We start from the raw sequence: 21,015 nt of genomic DNA on the forward strand, positions 1-21,015 counted from the left end.
CCTTGGATCGATCAATTGAAAGAGTGGACTTTGTTTTGAATGTGTTCAATGTTCACGGTGTATCTTGGGGCAAATCCCCGAGAGGTGTAGGAGAGCCGTAGTACAGCCATGGTGATCAACCGATGGGTGCTCCCTAAATTGTGTGTGCTTACAAGGTGTACAACACCAATATGTTTAGGGACTCTCTCTAAGTAGTGGGGAAAGAATTAATCATTGGATAATAAAATTATACAAATGCAAAGTTCTTAGATGCTCCTGGTTGCAAGGCTGTGTGGGGTGGTATTGGGTAAGTAGTAGAGGCCCGGCTAGTGTCTTAGAGCCAGTGTCAAGCCCGGTTTAGGTCTCAACAAGTGCAGTTTCTAGGAGCTGCTAATAAAGTGGCAAATTTTGAATCTTGGTCAATAGGGAGGAGTTTATTAGTGTATGCCAAAAGGCAGTGAGATAGATTCAAAAGATCGTCAAGCCGAGCTTCAAAAGCAAGAAAGAGTTGAATGGGCTAGAAAGCAGGGTGAAATTATTAGAAGATATTCTCCGCAAGGAGTAGTCCAATATCCTTACAAGGGAGAGATCTTAGCAATCCTAATCCTATGCATAGTCCGTTTAGGACAAGGAAGTTCTAGTATTTCCCCTCTTCCAGTCAGCCAGCCTACTTCGAGTGGAGTAATAGTTCCTATAGTTCAAACTAATTGTTGAATTCAAGATGAAGGACACTTGATGATGTTCTTTAATATGAATCTAAAAGGACGAGCTGCAGTATGGTATCACAGCCTAGAAGCTGGAACCATAACTATGATTGACTTCTTCTTTGTGGCCTTTCGAAGAGAGTTTGCCCCTAAAAGGGAAGGTCAGTATTGGCTATGTGTCCTCAATGTAACACATCAAGAACCTCATGAGAATGTTCTTGGGTATGCCAAGAAACTAAAGGAAGCATTTCGTAAGTTGCAAATCTATATTCCTATTCTAGCTGCTGCTCAGTTGCAATATTTTTTGAATGGGCTAGACTTTAACATTCAAGTGCAGTTGAGTAGTGTTGCTGTTGCTAACATTGAAACAGATATTACAAGAGCAGAGGAAGTAGAATCGTGATTACAAGCAACCTATACCTCGCAAGTCTAGGTGTTGGAAATACTTTAGCACTAACAAATGGAGGTCAAGGGATACCCATGAGTACTCTTGATAGGAGAGGAAGAATGATTCAAAATGTGCCTGCCCCGCTTTTCCTAGTGTGCCCATGCCTATGGCTAGTTAGATGGATCCACCAAATGTTGGAAGCCAAATGATAAATCCTACCATTGTTCCAAGAAATCAACAGCCAATCCCTAATCAAGTGGTTAGGCCAATGGAATGATAGATAAACGATCGTGGCTATGAGTTAAGTGGCTCCAATGTCCTTCGCGAAGTTAAGGATATGATAAAGCACTATACTAATATGATCACCAAACAATATAGGCAAATAGCCATTGATGTCAATTTCCTTAAGATGTAGCTAAATTTGATAGGCAGTCGATGCCTTGAAGAGGGTGTCCCCCTCAAGATTCAGCTATAAGTGGTGTGGTGGCCAACATTTCCCTAGAAATTGTCCAAATGTTAAATGTTACATATGCCGAAAGTCCAGCAACTTAGCTACTACATGTTGGAGTAAGATTAGTTCTCTCCAGTAAGGAAGTAAAAAGCCAGGTCTAGTTAATCATCAAGTACAAGAAAATAATCTCTAGCAAGATGAGGGACCAAAGCAAATACTATAGAGAGGGGAAGCTATGGTAGAGGAGCTACCTAGTGGCAGTGGAGTTAGTCTTATAGAAGCTGTTTGTATCAATCGCATGGAAACTTCTAATTTGTGGATTGTTACAAGAGGTCAAAAAGGGAAAGAAGCCAACAAAGACAAGGTAAAACCTATGGAGGGAATGCCTAAGCAAGATGATAAGGGGACACAAGTCCTCAATTGATATGGAAGGCAAACCTCCTAAGGCCATAGATGGTAAAGCCGACCCCAAGAAGGATAAGGAGTTTTCCAAAGAAGAAGGAAAAAGCTAGGAAAGAGACACCAAAACCGACTCAAAGACCAAAGGAGAGAATGGTCTGGTGAGAAAAGAGAGCTCTTGCTAGTTAAAAATGAATTTGATTCAGCGAGTTCTCTTTGCAAAGTTAAGACTGATTATAAACCTCCTATAGTTGATTAACTTGTCTCCAGGAGTGCATAAAGAATTTAAGAAGATTCTATACACAAGGTATATCATTGAGCCCTTGAGAATAGGGCGAGTAGGAGATGATTGGTTTGAACATGCTAAAAAGCATTGTTTGAGGGTAGCAGCATATGTTGATAGAATATTAGTGGATCATGGAATTGTAGACACGGGATCCTCCATCAACATTATGAGTTAGGAATTGATGGATAGGTTGGGATTAGAAATAAAAAAATATTCCTCCACGATTCTCTGGATGGCTGATGACAGTTTAAGACAACATGAAGGTTGCATTCCTAAAGTCCATGTCATTGTTGCCAATGTGGAATGAATTCAAGAATTTAGGGTCATAAGGTTTGTGGGGCAACTTAGCTATCAAGTATTGCTAGGCATGCCATGGATTTTACGAAGCAGACTATCAGACTGATATACTCGCTAGTCAATTGATCTTTGGTAAAGGTGCTAGACGTGTAGTAGTAGATGCCTACCTTGAATCTCCTCAAAGTGAGATATTTCCTTTATCCTTGTCAAAGTTAGACACATTAGATGCTTCATCTGCTAGTGAGTTGTCACCAAGCGATGAATCCAATGAGGGATCCACTACTATAGAGGATATCTATCAAGTAACTTTGAATGAGCCAATAGGGGCTCATGAGAGGATAAGGGATACAAATGTAATTGAGCTAGACCTTGGTAAGATGAATGGTTCATGGCCAATTAATTTAGGGTCCATGCTCAGTCTGGAAGAAAGGAAGGACTATGTGTCCTTGATTCAGGAATGGGCATCTACACAGGGATATTTAAATGTGCAGCTAGAGCTTTGTTTTGGTATAAGAAAATGAAATTTTGGTTGTAAGGATCATGCAACATAAGTCCTCTCGAGTCCTTGTTCAAGCCTTGTATCTTCGATTCTTGTCTTGTCTTGTATTCAGTCTAGCCTTGCATCAAGATCTTGCCTTGTCTTGTATCATGAACCCAATCTTATTGTAAGCATCATTGTAGAGAATCTTGTATAGAGAAATATACTCTTGTACTTTGTCTTCTTAAATAAAGAATTAAGTTCTTCTTCTACTTGAAGTCAATCCCTTATAAGTTGTGAGGTGACAATCCTTGTCTTTGCCAAGTTCTTGTTGCTCTCATATTAGTTTGGCAAGGCTAAAAGGCAAGTAGCCCAATACCCCTATCTATACTAGAGTTAAGAAGGTTAAGGAGAGGTTTCTCGATGTGAGATGATATAAGCATTGGCAGAAGGATGATGATATCATCGATGACATAAGCATTACTAATATAACCGATGACATAAGCAATGCTTATGTACGTCTTGATATGACTACTTTTCTAGAAACTCTCGGTGATGTTCTAGAACTTCTTAGAATCTTTTAGCACTTTCTCAAATCTTTTAGAAGTTTTCTAGAAGATATTGGATCTCTTGGTATCCACTAGCTTTGATTATATCCTCTTGACATCTTCGGTTTCCCCTCCTTTCTTGCACTTCCTTTTCTTCTCCAACATGTGTTTGAGAATCAAAACATTCATTATTAGATGTTGCCTTCAAATGGACGACCTACACCATGGCCTCTACCAAACGACTCGCATCCACCATGAACACTCCGAGTTAATCAATCAAAAATAACTCATACGACCAAAACAAGAGATGCCTAAAAATTGATTGTTCTCATTTTACAAGGCAAAAAGGGAGTTGAAAATGAGAACACTAGCTTTGATTATATCCTGTTGACATCTTTGGCTCCCCCTACTTTCTTGCAATTCCTTTTCTTCTTCCATATGTGTTTTGGGAATCAAAACATTCATTATTAGATGTGGCCTGTACCAAAGGCCTCGCCTCCACCATGAATACTCTGAGTTAATCAATCAAAAATAACTCACACGACCAAAGTAAGAGATTCCTAAGTTTTTATTTTTCTCATTTACAAGGCAAAAAGGGATGTCACATTACAAAAATATTATTCGAGAGCAACTATGATGCTAATTTCATCACCTTAATGCCAACTTTTCTTGCAATCAAGGGTACTCCATTTAAAGATAGTCCTTTCACTTGTTTACCTTTTCCAAAGGTGATAGGATGACAATGAAGAAAATAGAGTGTACTCCTACCTAGAAATTTTCATCCTTCTTTGTTGGGTTCTTCCTTCCTTATTTACATTGCTCCTTGAGTCTCCCAAGTACCCCTCTTGGAACTTAATCCTCCCTAGTACCGTTGCAAGAAAATGCAAGCTCTATAGCCAAGTCTTCACAGTTTTTTGCACAAGATGAAAGCAGGTGAGCTCAATGGCATATTGGTAGACGTTGATAACATTTGTAAAGTTTTCTTTCATCTATGCTATGGTGTCACATACTTAATAATGATTTACTGTATGAGAGGTATGACTAAAAATGGTGTAGGGGTAACAAAGTGTATCTATGACGATGAAGAATCACTAGCACATCTTCATTGTGATGCCCTTTGCCAAGTTCTTGTTCCTCTCATATCAGTTTGGCAAGATTGAAAGGCAGGTAGCCCAAGACCCCTATTCATACTAGAGTTAAGAAGGTTGAGGGGAAGCTTCTAGATATGAGATGATATAAGCGCTAGTAAAAGGATGATGATATCATCGATGACATAGGCAATACTAACATAACCAGTGATATGAGCCATGCTTATGTAAGTCTCGATATAAGCAGTCTCCTAAAACCTCCAAGTAATGTTCTAGAATCTTCTAGCACTTTCTCGAGTCTTTTAGAAGTTTCTAGAAGACATTAGATTTCTTGGTGTCCATTACCTTTGATTTTGTCATATTTGGCTCCCCCCCGACTTTCTTGCACTTCCTTTTCTTCTTCCATATGTGTTTGAGAATCGACACATTCATTACTAGATGTTGCCTCTCCCAAATGGATGTTCGGCAGCCGCTTGGAAGGGAGTCGGTAAGAGGTTAGTTACCTTGACATGACCGTGCCTTTAGGATTCGGCAAGTTCAAAAGAAAGGGAGCTTTCTGCCTAGAGGGTTCCCGAACCGAACCCTCTGGGCCGTTCTGGAGTTCTCGGGGAAACACATCGCAGGGCTCCTGCCTCTTTAAAAGGAAGCCCGAGCCGCGAAGGGGGTCATCAGAGACGAATCGGAGCAGCTAATCCAGCCGCCTTTATCTCACATCAGTGTCCACGCTCTCGCAGGCTATATATAGCCTACGCCACTATACGACGTTTTATCTCTATTTCCACTCCCTCTCTCAGACGCGCAAGCAGTGCAGGCTAAGCCAGCAGAGCGATTAGAATATGGCACTGAGCCCATTCTTCGGCCAGAGCGGCGCTATCTTCGACCCCTTCTCCTGGGATCCCTTCCCGGCCAGCAGCTCCGCCCTCTTCAGCAGGACTTTTGCCGACTGGCCCTTCCGCCTCCTGGACAGCGAGCCGTCGCGGCAGCTGGCCCGCGAGGCATCGGCCGTGGCCAACACTCAGGTGGATTGGAAGGAGACGCCCGAGGCCCACATCTTCCAGGCCGACCTGCCGGGGCTGAAGAAAGAGGAGATGAAGGTGCAGGTGGAGGACGGGCGCGTGCTGTGCATCAGCGGCGAGCGCAGCAGGAAGGAGGAGAAGCAGGAGGGCGACAAGTGGCACCGCGTGGAGCGGGCACACGGCAGCTTCCTGAGGCGCTTCCGCCTGCCCGACAACGCCAAGCCCGAGGAGCTGAGCGCCCGCGTGGAGAATGGCGTGCTCACCATCACCGTGCCCAAGCGCCAGACTCAGCAGCCCAACCAGCCCGCCATCACCGACGTGCCCATCTCCGGCTGAAGCCTATTCTCTACGACCCATCCCATACTGGTTGCAAATAAAACACCGTTTTCCATGCTGTAACGCTAACAACACGTGCAATGCAGTCCGGAAACTTCTTTGTAGTCCCATCCCAACAAAGGGGACAACAGCCCCCACATTTTGTATCGCTTTTCCACCTTAATATACCAACACACATTTTCACACACTTCGTTTCCCCCTTCCTCTTTAATTTTGGGCTAGCGCCTTAGTGCTTCTTTCTTTCGGTAAAAGGGTTCCTACAATGCGCATTACGGGGTGAACAAGACTTGCGCAAGCAACATGAGTTGCACCAAGTGAGGCTCAAGTACCCCTCTTCGGACATCATATGCGAGTAGGTGGCAAGCTACACATTTGTGATTGTCAATCGCCTATATCTCAACCTGTGCGCATGCCCCTCGAATTCGACCATGAATGTTCAGCTAGCTAGCATACACCTCTATTAGGCCAAACGCAATGCATTTTCATTTGCTAAGTGTACGTCGCTAGCCCATGTGCTTTGTGCGTAAGAGAGAAACCAAAATACAAAGTTGTAGTCTCCTTGTTGTGATTGTTCTCATGTATAATGTTGCCTATGTCTAATGCTCCTATGTAGAGTAAATGTGACAAGATTGGCCTTAATATCTATCCATTACATTTGTTTGAAATAATTGATACTCATTCACTATAATGTACCTACCTTGATACCTTAGATATTATGTACTGTTTAGTGATAAAAGTAATCAAACATTGACACGAGATCTTGAGTGAAAAACACAAAGATTGAAATTTGGGTGGTTGTACTGTATGCTCAACGTTAGGACCATTGGATACATCCTTATTTGTTCAAGGATTTTGACCTATAGAGCACATGATTGTTTCTCACCTAGCCTACTCACATACTTGATGAATCAAAAAATCTAGATACAGATAGAATGTAAACTTACCAACACTCACCACATTGTAGTCGTTGCATCACCTAGCTTGCTCCACACGTGTACTCCTTTGCTCTCGACCTTGCTTCTATTATTTCCCACAAATGAGAGGAGCTACCACATACGACCGGTAGGATTATGTGGCTTTCATTTTCACGAATTGAAAGGATTCAATATCTTAGATCATTAGGGTTGGTATGATCATGTGGATCAAGATTTGAATCAAGACCATGAGGATCGCCATGAAGATGACCAAGATTGTGAGGATCATCACAAATATTGTTGTGTTCTCAAGGATCACTGCCAAGACTAATGTGGTTCAAGGTAGAAATCATGATCGGACTGTCCCTCCTATTCACCATCTTTTTATATCTCCCCTTCTCCTCTCCTCTTCTAAGACATCTCATTCCTCATCTCCCTCTTCTTGCACCACAAGTGCAGGTACCTATCCTACCCAATCTCTTCCTTGACCAAGTTAGATGGGATGAATTATGCCATCATTTAGTTATGCAAGATGAAGGCTATCCTCAATACAGTTGACCTTCAGGATTTCATTACACTCCCTTATCCCCAACCTACTTTATACGTTCCTATCTAGTACAACCCTATTAGTTTGGTAGCAGGCCAACTCTATAGGCTAGGGCAGGACGGCTTGTTATGTAGGTGTGCGTGCGAGCATGAAATGCATGACATACTTACAGAAGCACATAACGGAATTGTTAGTGAAGACACGATAGCTCACAAGGTGTTGCAGTCTCAAATATGGTGGCATTTAAAAACCCCTTTTGTAAATATAATCCTGTAAATTTTACTAAAGATAATACCCTTTCTTTTGAACTCACGTGGTATCTTACATGTTCTATAAGGTGGACTCCCTAGGGGCCTGGCCAACAAAGTGGAAAGAAGATCGAAAAGGGATGTATACAACATACTGGGAATTGACAAAGTTCTGGTCCACACTAATGATGGCATCAGCTTAGCTGATATCCCTAACCCAGAAGTCCAATTATAGGCCAAGATGGTGCATGCCTTGTTTTCCAGCCAAAGGTACAACACACTAATGAGTAGGATCAATGTGCTGATGCTCGAAAGCATTACATCCAAATCTTTAGATGAAGTGAACTTGAACGGCTTTGTGCGGAAGACAATTGAGACCTCACCAAAGGCACTGGCTATAGGTGGAAGACCCGCAGGTGGAGAGTCCTCGGCCTCCAAGGCAAGAATGAAGTCATCATCTAAGGCCTCGACCATAGGATTTGGTGGGGTCTTGATTTCCATCATCAGGGAGGCATTGGGGGAAGCACAAGGTGAAGAAGAAGTTGGTGAGACACTAAACATGTCACCTCCCCACCATGAGCAGGAATAGTCTAGTGAGAGAACTGTGAGTGATGAAGAAGAAGAGCAAGAAACACGGTCTAGCCATGGAGGGGCCAAAAAGTCCAAGAAGAGAACCCCCCAAGAGAAGGCAAAAGAAGAGAGAATGAGGAAAGAGAAAGTCGACCTGCAGAAGGCACAAAGAGAATCCAAGAAGGCAAAGGAAGAAAAGAAAAGAAAAGAAAAGAAAAAGCTAAGTTAGAGAAGATAAAAGAGGAGTCCAAGAAATTCGAGGAGAGGAAGAGGAGAACAAAAAAGGAAACATAACAGCTAGGGAGGAACAAAGAAGAGGACATAGCTTGAGCCACACACATGTCAATAAAGCAAAAGTTCAGGTAGGTGGAACTGGTTGCTATGAACCCATACATAGAAGAAGGCCCATGAACAAGTGTCCAAGTGCCAAAAATCATGCCATCCCCAGTAACAAAAGGCAAGGGCACAGGCTTGATTGATCCTATTCTAGTTGTCCTAGTGCCTACCACCCCAATCTCTACACCCACCCAAGGCACTTCAACCACAGTAGATGCAAGCAATCTTATGGCCTCGGTGTAGTTTTTGGTCAATAAAGAGATTGCTCTCAGGATGCAAGTGGAGGAACCCCAATGAAGGGAACAAAGAGATTGGCAGCTACTACTGCGGATGCTGAGTCCTCAAGACAAGATCCCAAGAGACAGAGAATAGAAGCATCCACAACAACTTTCCCTACAGCACTGTCGTTGTTATCTAATTATGATGATTACATCAAAGAACTCCTTCACAGCTAGAGAGAGCAAAGGAGGAAAATAAGATGGCCGTTGCGAAGTTAGAAGCTAAGAAAGAGACACTACCAGCCTTCTAGCTTGAGAGAACCCACCAAGTGGCCAGTTACCAAAAAGAAATAAGTGTGCGAAAGGCGGAGCTCATGGCTAAGGAGGAATAAGAGAAAAGCTAGTGAAAAAGGCTTGAAAACGAGAATCAAGAGCTAGTGGGAATCCAAAGGGAGTATAAGGTCCTGATCCTACAACAAGAAGAATTGCAAGGATAGATGGAAAAAGCCCAGAATGCTATAGAGGAGTTCATAGCAAGACAAAAAGAGAGGGCCCAAGGATATTAAAAAAATGTGGAAATTTTGGAGAAGAGGGTAGTCCTAGAACTAGAATACCAGAAGAGGCTAGAAAGAGAAATCAAGGAACAAGAGCAGAGAATAAGAACCTTAGCTCAAAGGTAAAGTGAAATCTTGGAAGAGATGAAAAGGAGAGCAGTCAAATGGTAGCATTTTCCACTACTAGTAGTTTCCAAGCCATGTATATCGGCAGTAGATTGCCACTTTTTGATCCACATGGCATTCTATTTGCAACACTTGGCACCTTTTATGGTCAATAATCCTATTTCAAAATATTTTTAGCAAATATATTTCTTTTTTCTACTTATGTGGCAATCATTACTTGTCCTCTGCATGGCAGACATCCAACCTCTTCCTACTATTGTCGCAATTCCAACCATCATTTTCTCTCCTCTCTATTTTGTGAGATTTTTGTGTTTCTTGCCTTTTGAAGTCTAATGCCTTGACATGCCAAGTGCACATGCATGGTTATTGTATCAACATTTCTCCTAGTCATCTCAATTATATTTGAGTTTGATTTTCTTCAACATATACTATTTCTTCTCTCTATTTTCCCTTCATTGCTTGCATATTGCACACTCACATAGTATATTTTGCAAAGTGCGCTGTGGTATAGAAATGCTCCAACATACTGCCATCTCTGCAACATGCCAAGTTTTCTCTCCATTCAGTCCTCTTCTCATCTTATGTTTAATTGGTCATGTGGAAGCTTTGTCAAGGATTCAAATGATGGACCTTTCATAGTAATTTATCATCAAAAGATTCAATATGCTAGACCATTATGACTAGTAGGATTCTGTGGCTTTCATTTTCACAATTTCAAAGGATTCAATACATTCGACCATTAGGGCTGGTAGGATCGTGTTGTGGATCAAGAACTGAATCAAGATAATGAGGAGTGCCATGAAGATTACCAAGATTGTGAGGATAATCACAAATATTGTCATGTTCAGGAGTGCTAATGCCAAGATTTATGCGGTTCAAGATGTAAACCATAATTAGACTATCCCTCCTATTTACCATCTTTTTGCATGTTCCCTTCCCCTCTCTTCTAAGAGATCTCATCCTCATCTCCCTCTTCTTGCATCGCAAGGGTAGGTGCCCCTATCCTACCCAATCTCTTCATTGACCAAATTAAATGGGATGAATTATGTCATCATTTAGTCATGTAAGATGAATTCTATCTCAATACATTTGACTTATAGGATTTCATTACACTCCCTTATTCCTAACTTGCTCAATACGTTTGACCTACAAGATTTCATTACACTCCCTTATCCCCAACTGCTCATGAGTTCCTATCCAGCTGCCTTTGCAAAATCAACAACCCTTTAGGAGAGGCTTGCAAAGAAGCAATAACCTTTGCAATGGAGAAAACAAAGTGTACAAAAAACCCTAAAATTTAATTGACTTAAAAGCTTACAAAATGAATGAAATAATGAATTATGTATATACTAATACAATAGGCCCGAAGTGTCCATGTCTAAAAGACTAGTGCTAAGGGGTGAACCAATAGATTCTAGATTTGATAAAATGATTCAAGATAAATACATGATCCTAGCTTATGAAGGTGGAAGCTCTTGTAGAAGGAGTGTGTTATGTCATGGGAGTAAAATACAATCCTCTTCATAATGGAATATCAAAGAAGGCGCCAAATGAAGATAGAGAATAGTGAAGGGAGCAAAAGATAGTCCTTTGTATAACAGAATGGTGATGGTGAAGATGGCTCCAATGATAGAAGATAATAAATGTGAATGTAAAGCACCTCTAAAAGAGCTATCAGTAACTTTTGATATTGAAGAAAAATGAACATGTTATGAGAGAAAAAAAAACACAGATCTTTGTTGTAATGCCCCCCATTACTTAGTTTATTTTAATAAACAATGTGCATATACTTTCCAAAGAAAATTGATTTATGTTTCACGTCCACACACGGAAAAGAAAAAATTGCAGAATCTCTACATGATTTACAGAAAGCCGGACTGGTTTACTAGAATAGTTTGAAAGCTCTAATATCATGTTTAGATAACTTAATTCCCACCTCAGATGAATCCAAATATATACTGTGACTTATTTTGAAGGGAATAAGTCGTCCCAGACAAAAGATGGACAAAAATAACGCGATTTATGAAAATCCTCACTTTTGCTACTTGTAGACATCAATCTTGTTTGTGATATTCTAGATTAGATCTTGATTGAATTAAGAATTGGAAGAGATAAGAATTGAGGAGCCCTATACCTCCCCTAAGGACATGTGCTAAATCCCCATACCAAGAGGGGTTGTTTTTACCGTCACGGAAGCATGGACCGGCTCTGATGGCGAGGGGTCTCCCAGCAGGGATTGTATTAAGTAGGAGGTGGAAAGGTGCCAGGGGGGCTCTGGCTAGTAAATCCTTTTTCGCACCTAGGAACTACTAGGTCCCCTGTATGGCCCAAGTTTTACTTGGGATACCTATAAACTCTAGCTATAGGTGGATTTGATCTTGGTGACGTGCAGATGTGCTGGATGAGGCAACACATGACGTGCAGATGCACCGGATGAGGCAGCACGTGAAATTGTAATCTTTCTCCTGTATGGGCAGGAGAACACACATTATGAAATATAATCAATGAACTTGTTTTATTCTGATTGTATGTCCGTGAGTAAATTATGTAAACGAACAACTATGCATAAAAGGATATTAATTAATAAAGTTGTTTTTATATGTTTCACGTAATGTGGTAGGTAATTAGATAACTAAGAACTTCCAGAGAGCGAAGCGGGCGGATGGATTCGAGACGAGTCCAGTCCTATGGCAGGGTGGTCTCGGTTAGCCGAGAGGTTTCCCCAAAAACAAACACTAGGAAGAAACTCTAGGAAGGGCCGATTCACTGACTTACCTAGGGTTTAGTCTCAGAACATGAACTGTAAATTGTCTTAGGGGAAAGGTACGATGGGCTGTGCCAGAGCATTGTGAGGGATTTCATAAATCCGTAGTCTGCTACTAGAAAAAAGCGTTGTACTCCATGAACCAAATGAACCAAGGGTAATGGCAGTTGCTCCTTCCGGACATGAAGCCTCTCGAAGGACACCTCCGGATGTGAGTTAGTTGTTGATAGGTGACTGTTAGATCAATTAGGAACCTTCAAGTCGGTCCTCTGTGGGTAACAGCAGGACGCTTCCCTTGTGGGGTAGACCTAGGGTTAACCAGTCGAACAAAATCTGATCGTTCTGGTTAGAGTACGGGTGGCAACAGGCTAGAAGGTAAACTGTGGGGGACTACTAAAATGTTACTCGTCACGTAATCAAAGGCGGGTATGTTACAAGTGGTATCAGAGCAAAAAGAAATTAGAAACTTGGTATTGTGGCCTGAGATATGAGTAATTTTCCTGGCCAAGGAAAAAATATCGAGATTGAAGCAGAAATATGGGTTGAGCCCATGGAAGATTATTTCATTGCTGTTGAAATTACCCCAGCTAATCAAGCAATGATCGGTAAGTTAAAGCTAAGAGAAGAAGCCTGAATTTGGTGGAAATAATGGTGTAAAATCAAGGAATCTCCAAAGCTTTTGTTAATTGGGACGTATTAAAGAATGCAGTGCGAGATGGGTATCTTCCACCAGCATACCGCACACAAAAGATGAATGAATTCTTTGGTCTAAAGCAACTTGGAATGACACTGGAAGCCTATTACTCAAAGTTTGTAACACTTCTCAAGTATGCACCGTCTATGGACATTGCGCAGCAAGTATCCAAGTTTTGCCACGGATTAGATGATCCCTTGAACACATGGCTTGAATCAATGCGTCCATTTGACCTCCAAGATGCATTGATAAGAGCAAGACCGATTATACAGGAACTCCAGTCCAAACCAAGAAATGATAAGCCTTGGAATATTAAGTTTCAAAACAGAAATATAACTAGGGGCTATGCAAAAAGAGCCCAAGGTCAATTCCAATCTGCTAATAGCAAAAAGTCTAAGATGTCAGTGGTGGAGAACTTTACTAGTGGTAATAAATACACTTTCACGTGCTATTATTGTAACGAATCTGGCCACATCCAAAGGAGATGCCCAAAACTCGGACAAAATGAACGCCAAAGCAATTTCTGTAACAACCAGAGATGGACAACCACAGCTAGAGGAAGATTTTCTGGCATAACCCTCAAGGAAATAGAAGACCGCAAAGGTCCCACCTTGGAAATTGACATGGAGAGAGCAAGAATTCATGCCTCTCTCAACAAGAAGGGACCAAATCGACAATTCTTAGTGATTCAAACACCATCAACCTATAACGGTAAACCCTTTAAAATTTTGATCGATTGTGGAAGCACACATTCATTCATATCACTAAGGTGTCCTAGAAAACTAGGCATAGACACAATGCGTGCACCTGGGCTGATAATTGAGTTAGCTAATGGAAAAGAAGTTTCCTCAATATAAAAAAACAAGTAAGGTGGAGTTGAATCTGGGTGGCAATCAGACCAACATGAAATTCAGAGTGATGAACCTAGAAACCTATGAGTGCCTGTTAGGAATGGACTAGTTAATTCCCAATGACGCTCATATTCATTGTGAAAAGGGCCAAGTCACATTCTTGAATCTTATAGGAAAACAAGTGACCACACAAGGAGAAGCAAGAAAACCGAAGATTCAATTAGCGAAAGCTTCTCGAATTGCTAAAGGTTTAAGAAAAGGCTCACCTGTATACCTAATCAAATTAAATAAAACTGGACAAGATAAAGAAGTCAAAGATGAACCGTCGTGGCTTAAGGAATATGTAGACATATTCCTTGAAGAATTAATTGAACTTTCACCACAAAGAGAAGTCGACCACGAAATCAAGCTAGTACCAGGAGTTGCACCATTTGCAAAATGACCATATCGAATGTCCATTCTAGAAGCCATAGAACTAAAGGAACAACTCAAACATCTCTTAGATCAGGGATACATTAGACCCAGTAACTCACCTTGGGGAGCTCCGGTGTTATTTCAGAAAAAGAAGGATGGGACTCTCCATCTCTGCATTGATTATCGAGGGCTAAACTAGGTAATAATAAAAAATAAGTATCCAATTCCAAGGATCGACGAACTACTTGATCGACTATAAGGAGCCAAGATTTTCTCCAAGATTGATCTCAGATTGGGGTATTACCAAATCAAAATCAAGCAAGAAGATATCCCAAAAACTGCTTTTAGCACAAGGTACGGTCATTACAAGTTTATCATAATGTCATTTGGATTAACCAACACCTCCGCTACCTTCAACAGATTAATGCAAGATATATTCAGTCCTTATCTTGATGATTTCGTCCTTGTATTCTTTGATGATATCTTAACATATTCCAAGGATGAAGGAAGTCACGAGTCATAACTACGGGCAGTTCTTGAGACAATGGCGACTCACAAGTTGTATGCTAAGAAGAAGAAGTGTGCGTTCTTCAAGAAGGAAATCGAGTATTTAGAGTTTATAGTTTCAGCAGAGGGAATTTCAGTAGATCCCGGCCAAGGTCAAGGATGTACAAGAGTGGCCACCTCCAACCACTGTAAGCAAAGTTCGTAGCTTTTTGGGTTTAACAGGATGGCATATGGTTTTTATCAAGAATTATGCCTTGATTGTTGCACCCCTCACCGACCTACTCAAGAAGTAGATTGCCATTAAATGGACCCAAGTTGAATAGTCTAGCTTTGATAGGCTCAAGCTAAGTTTAGTCACAACTCAGATCCTCAAACTACCCAATCTTAGCAAAGAATTCAAAGTGGTGACCGATGCAAGCTCTCTTGCCTTGGGATGTGTACTCATGCAGGAAGGACATCCAGTAGCATATTCCTCCAAAAAATTGAAGACTCGCCAGAGAAATTATGCTACTCATGACTTGGAATTACTTGCAATTATCCACGCTCTTAAGTTATGGGGACATTAACTACTCAGGAAGAAATTCTCACTGGTAACTAACCATAAAAGTCTTAAATGGATCTTCACTCAACCAGATCTAAATATGAGGCAACATCGGTGGATCAAAGTCTTGCAAGAGTATGATTTTGAGATCAAGTATAGACCATGCAAAGAGAATGTAATTGCAAATGCTTTAAGCCGCAAATCGTTTCTCAATGCACTTATCTTAGAAGAACCTCTTAGAGCTCAAACACTAACTACAATGATATCAATGCCTAGCAATCCTATCATCGAGCTAGCCAAGGAGAAGGTGAATAATAATCCCAAATATCAACAAATGGTGAAGGAAATACAGAATAAAGAACAAGACTCTAAGATTAAGACAATATCTTAACTTCTCCGTTGACTAAGGGCTTGCCTATTTCAGAACAAGATTATGTATATTCCTTCGAGTCAAGATCTTAAGAAGAAGATACTATGGGAAGCTCATGATTCCCCATTTTTAGGACATCCTAGCTATGCCAAAACTCTCAATGCAGTTAGGAAAAGCTATCATTGGGAAAAGCTCAAAAGTGACGTACTTAAATATGTAATCGAATGCTTGAGTTGCCAATGAATAAAAGTCGAATGAGTTAAGCTGCGAGGAAAGCTACAACCACTTGATATTCCTCAGATGAAATGGAATTCATTAGTATGCATTTTGTAGTTGGATTACCCTCAGTTCAAGGTGGATACAACTCGATCATGGTAATTGTGGACATGCTGACTAAGGTTACCCACCTTATTCTGGTCAAAACCAGCTCTACAAAGCCTCAGATATTTCCAGGTTATTTGTCAAAGAAATGTTTAGACTTCATGGACTACCAAAGAGAATTATCAGCAATTGTGATTCTCTATTCACTTTACATTTTTGGAAGGGATTATTTGAAGCTCTCCGTACATAGCTTTGTTTTAGTACAGCTTATCACCCTCAAACTGATGGACAGATAGAGCGTGTAAATCAGGTCATTGAAGACATACTTAGGGCATATTGTTGCAAAGAACCTAGACAATGGATACAATATCTACCTTTGGTGGAATTTTCTTACAATGCGTCCTATCATCAGAGCATCCAAATGACCCCATTTCAAGCTCTATATGGGCAAGAATGCCTAACCCCGCTAAACTTCTCTGACCCTATCTTGAAAGTTGAAGCTTCTAAAAAGATGCTTGCAAAAATGGAGGAACAAGTCAAAACCATCAAGCAAGACATACAAGCTGCCAAGAATCAGCAAAAAGCCTATGCTGAACTAGGGAGAAAAGAGCGAATCTTTCAAGAAGGGGACAAGGTTTTTATCTGTGTACGCCCAAAGAGGAGTTCCTTATCCTTGGGAAAATTCAAGAAGCTAAGCCCAATATATTGTGGACCTTACAAAGTCATAAAGGCTCTTGGAACAAATGCTTATAAGCTGCAACTCCTTGAAACCCTAAAAGTTCATAATGTATTCCATGTCAGCCTGTTGAAGCCCTATGTACCTAATCTGGATCATATTCTTGATGATCAGCAAGTTGTAATGCCAAGCCAAGGTTTACTTGAACTTCAACTTGATAGAATCTTGGATGTAAAAGAAAGAATCCTTAGGAATAGAACCCTTAGAGAATATCTCATCCAGTGGAAGGATTATCCTCAAGAGGATGCCACTTGGATCGATGAGGTAACCCTTATGAAAGAATACCCCTAGTTTCTCTCGAGATGAGGACATCTCGATTTCTTTAAGGAGGGAAGAATGTAATGCCCCCATTACTTAGTTTATTTTAATAAATAATGTACATATACATTCCAAAGAAAATTGATTTATGTTTCACGTCCACACATGGAAAAGAAAAAACTATAGAATCTCTCCAGGATTTACAGGAAGCCGAACTAGTTTACTAGAATAGTTTGAAATCTCTAGTATCATGTTTAGATAACTTAATTCCCACCTTAGATGGATCCAAATATATACTGTGACTTATTTTGAAGGGAATAAGTCGTCCAAGATAAAAGATGGATAAAAATAATGTGATTTACAAAAAACCTTATTTTTGCCTTTTTTAATGGATTTTTGCAATTCTTCTCACGATAGCTTGTCGACCAAATGTGTTTTGATTATTTTAAGTACCCAAACATCTATATTTGGAGTTCATATGACGAAGTTATGATCAAAACAAGTTGCATGGAAAAAAGAAGAAGAAATCTTGTCAACAATGATGCCATTAAAAACACCAAAAAGCAAGCGCTCTCTCTTTACCCCTCCCCCCCCTCTCTCACTACTATATAAACAGGGGTAGAGCATCACGTAAGAGACACACAACGACCCATGCAGAAGTCTCTCTGCTGCTATTGATGTGATGAAGCTCTGCTCTAATCAGTCTCTCTCTCTCTCTCTCTCTCTCTCTCTCTCTCTCTCTCTCTCTCTCTCTCTCTCTCTAACCCTATGCGGAAGCGTTGCCCAAACTCGTTAGGCTTCTTCCATAGCTCCTACGAGATGAGGAGCAACAAGAGCAATCCTTATGGGACGAGATGCTGATCGAGAAGGAGGAGCGACAACGAGCAATCTTGACGAGGATGAGACACTAATCGAGAAGGAGGAGACTCTATTCCACAAGACGAAGAGACATCATCCCGTTAAACCCAAGGAAAGGGATATGCTGAAGGTCTCTCATCCTCTTCTACTTTGATCTGAGAAGAGAAGACACTGAAGAACTCTATCCTATTCTATCATACCTCTACTCTCGTCTCTACTCTATCATGGCCTCGAAGAAAAAGAGTTGAGAAGTAGAAATCGCAAATAACCCTACTAACATGGAAGCAACAGTGGGAGTTGTGAGCACGAGAGTCACTAACGGAGTCACATGCGCGGATGACAACCCTTTACCAACCGCGATACCACAGGTTTTTCTAAAAAAGTTCTATCCAAATAAGATAAGTCTCTTGAGAAATACTGACTTAAGGCCAAGAGAATTGGTTACAAGAACTTGGAAGTTAGAGATCCCAAAATCTAGATGCCCTTAGTTAAATTCCAAGGGGAAGATTTCATTATGTGAAACTCAAGTGTCGATTGCTTGGGGGGTTCACTATATACATATTCTCTATATAATATGTGTTCATGGCCTATTTATAAATATCCTAACCTGTGATTTTTTCTTGAATAAAACACAACCCTTTTCTATTCAATTTGTAAGTAACCCCTTTATATGACACCCTTCTGTATGTACAAAATGTATAAAAATGGTGTTTTAAAAACCCCTTATTTTGAACTCACTTTATATATACATATATTCATTAGTGACCCCCTCCCCCCCGAGGTTGATTGCTACTAGAATTAAGCAGCACTTGAAAGCTGTATGATTGATTGAAGTCATAACTGCTTGTAGACATCAATCTTGTTTGTGATCTTCTAGATTAGATTCTGATTAAATTAAGAATTGGAAGAGAGAAGAATTGAGGAGCCCTATACCTCCCCCAAGGATAGGTGCTGAATCCCCATACCAAGAGGGGATGTTTTTACAGTTGCGGAAGCATGGACCGGCTCCGATGGCGAGAGGTCTCCCATCAAGGATCGTATTAAGTAGGGGGTGGAAAGGTGCCAAGGGGGCTCTGGCTAGTAAATCCTTTTTTGCACCTAGGAACTACTTGGTCCCCTGTATGGCCCGAGTTTTACTTGGGACACCTATAAATGCTAGCTATAGGTGGATTTGATCTTGGTGACGTGTAGATGCACTGGATGAGGCAGCACGTGACGTGCAGGTGCGTTGGATGGCAGCACGTGAAATTGTAAATTTTCTCCTGTATGGGGAGGAGAACACACATTATGAAACATAATCAATGAATTTGTTTTATTTTGATTGTACGTCCATGAGTAAATTACATAAACGAACAACTATGCATAAAAGGATATTAATTAATAAAGGTGTTTTTATATGTTTCACATAATGTGGTAGGTAATTAGATAACTAAGAACTTCCATAGAGGAAAGCGGATGGATGTATTCCCGACGAATCCAGTCCTATGGCCGGGTGGTCTTGGTTAGCGGAGAGGTTTCCCCAAAAATAAACACTAGGAAGAAACTCTAGGAAGGGCCATTCACTGACTTACCTAGGGTTTGGTTTCGAAACCTAAACTGGAAATTATCTTAGGGGAAAGGTACGACGGTTGTGCCAGAGCATTACAAGGGATTTCATAAATCCTTAGTCCGCTATACTGGAAAAAAGCGTTATACTCCATGAACCAAGGGTAATGGTAGTTTCTCCTTTCAGACAAGAAGCCTCTCGAAGGACACCTCCGGATGTGAGTTAGTTGTTGATAGGTGACTGTTAGATCAATTAGGAACCTTCAGGTCAGTCCTCCGTGGGTAACGGCAGGATGCTTCCCTTGCAGGGTAGACCTAGGGTTAACCAGCCGAATCTGATAATTCTGTTTAGAGTACAGGTGGAGACGGCTGGAAGGTAAACTTTGGGGGACTACTAAAACATTACTCATCGCGTAATCAAAGGCAGGTATGTTACATTTGCTACTAGTGTTGGAAATCTCTTCAAGCATGGGAAATGGTAAAAATATGTGGGGCACAAGTTGTAGAGTGAACAACAACTATAAAAGTAAAGAAAACACTTAGCTAAAGTTTAAATCCTTCTAAATATTTAGGTAAAAGGATTGTAGCAAGCAACCTAGTTATATCTTGAAGGTGACTAGCATATTAAAAATATAGTAGTAGAGAGGTTGAAAACTACTATATTTAATGGCATGGGGAGTTTCCCATGGGTAACTTATGGAATCACGTACGTGCAAGGGAGAGTTTTTTTTTTTCAAAAAGTACATAAGCGTATGTATAACCCCATAAGTTTCCCCCTCCAATCATAAAAGGAAGGGGGTGGGGGGAAAGAGGGAGGCAAGGGAAATATAAGTTACCCGCTACATTTTTGAAATACTACCTTTTTGGTGTTCAAAATAATGCACTGTCATGAAATATAATTTTGGAGTGATGTGACAATGTATCACCCTTAAAGTGCAAGGTGTAATTATTAAGTTAGAAATGTTCTAGTCTTCAAGCTTAATCAATATGAGAAAATATATAGAATATAAAATCTTATATCCAAGAAAGGAGGTACGCAATAAAATTTTTTGATACATCATATAAGTGTAAAAAGGGGGGTCATATGACTCTTGCATGAGTCATAGATAAGATTTTCGATGATTTTTTGCATAGTGATAATTGTCTCCTTTACAAAGAGTGAACTCCATGGGTTTAATCGATGGACTTCCTCTTAATAGGGCTTTTTTAATAATTTTGCATGAGTTTATATGGGAGAGACAAAAATATAAAGCTACAGTCACCTTATTTTGAATGTAAACATTATTAATGTTGCCTATTTCTAATGCTCCTATGTAGACTAAACAAGATTAGCTTTGATATCTATCAATTGCATTTGATTGAAGCACTTTTGACACTTGTTCACTATAGTGTATCCACCTTGGTATCTTAGATGTTATGTACTATTTAGTGATAGAAGTAATCAAGGGTATTATTATTTTTATTGCGCATCAAAATCAAAAGCGAGACCATTGGATGCATTCTTATCCCTTCAAGGATTTTGACCTACAAAGCACACGGTTCTCTCTTGCTTAGTCTACTCACATGCTTGATGAATCAAACTACTTGATACGAATAGAAAACACACTTACCAACACTCACCATGGTATAGTCATTGCATCAATAAGCCACATCCTCGATCCATGTGCACACTC

The 21,015-nt window shown here is 40.5% G+C and overlaps 1 protein-coding gene across 1 annotated transcript; it reads left to right on the top strand.

Annotated features, from left to right (window-relative positions):
* The first annotated feature begins 5,301 nt into the window (after window positions 1-5,301).
* LOC148037526 (18.1 kDa class I heat shock protein-like) lies at window positions 5,302-6,233 on the top strand. Its single transcript, XM_087677322.1, has one exon. The coding sequence runs from the start codon at window positions 5,455-5,457 to the stop codon at window positions 5,968-5,970; it is 516 nt and encodes a 171-aa protein (XP_087533448.1). The 5' UTR covers window positions 5,302-5,454; the 3' UTR covers window positions 5,971-6,233.
* Window positions 6,234-21,015: the final 14,782 nt, after the last annotated feature.

This window comes from Lygodium microphyllum, chromosome 4, assembly GCF_053477565.2.
Source record: "Lygodium microphyllum isolate KBCC chromosome 4, Lygodium_microphyllum_v1.1.10, whole genome shotgun sequence".
Taxonomy (NCBI): Eukaryota; Viridiplantae; Streptophyta; class Polypodiopsida; order Schizaeales; family Lygodiaceae; genus Lygodium; species Lygodium microphyllum.

Excerpts from the sequence above, each read along its gene's own strand:
- LOC148037526 (XM_087677322.1), top strand. The coding sequence starts at position 5,455 with ATGGCACTGAGCCCATTCTTCGGCCAGAGCGGCGCTATCTTCGACCCC.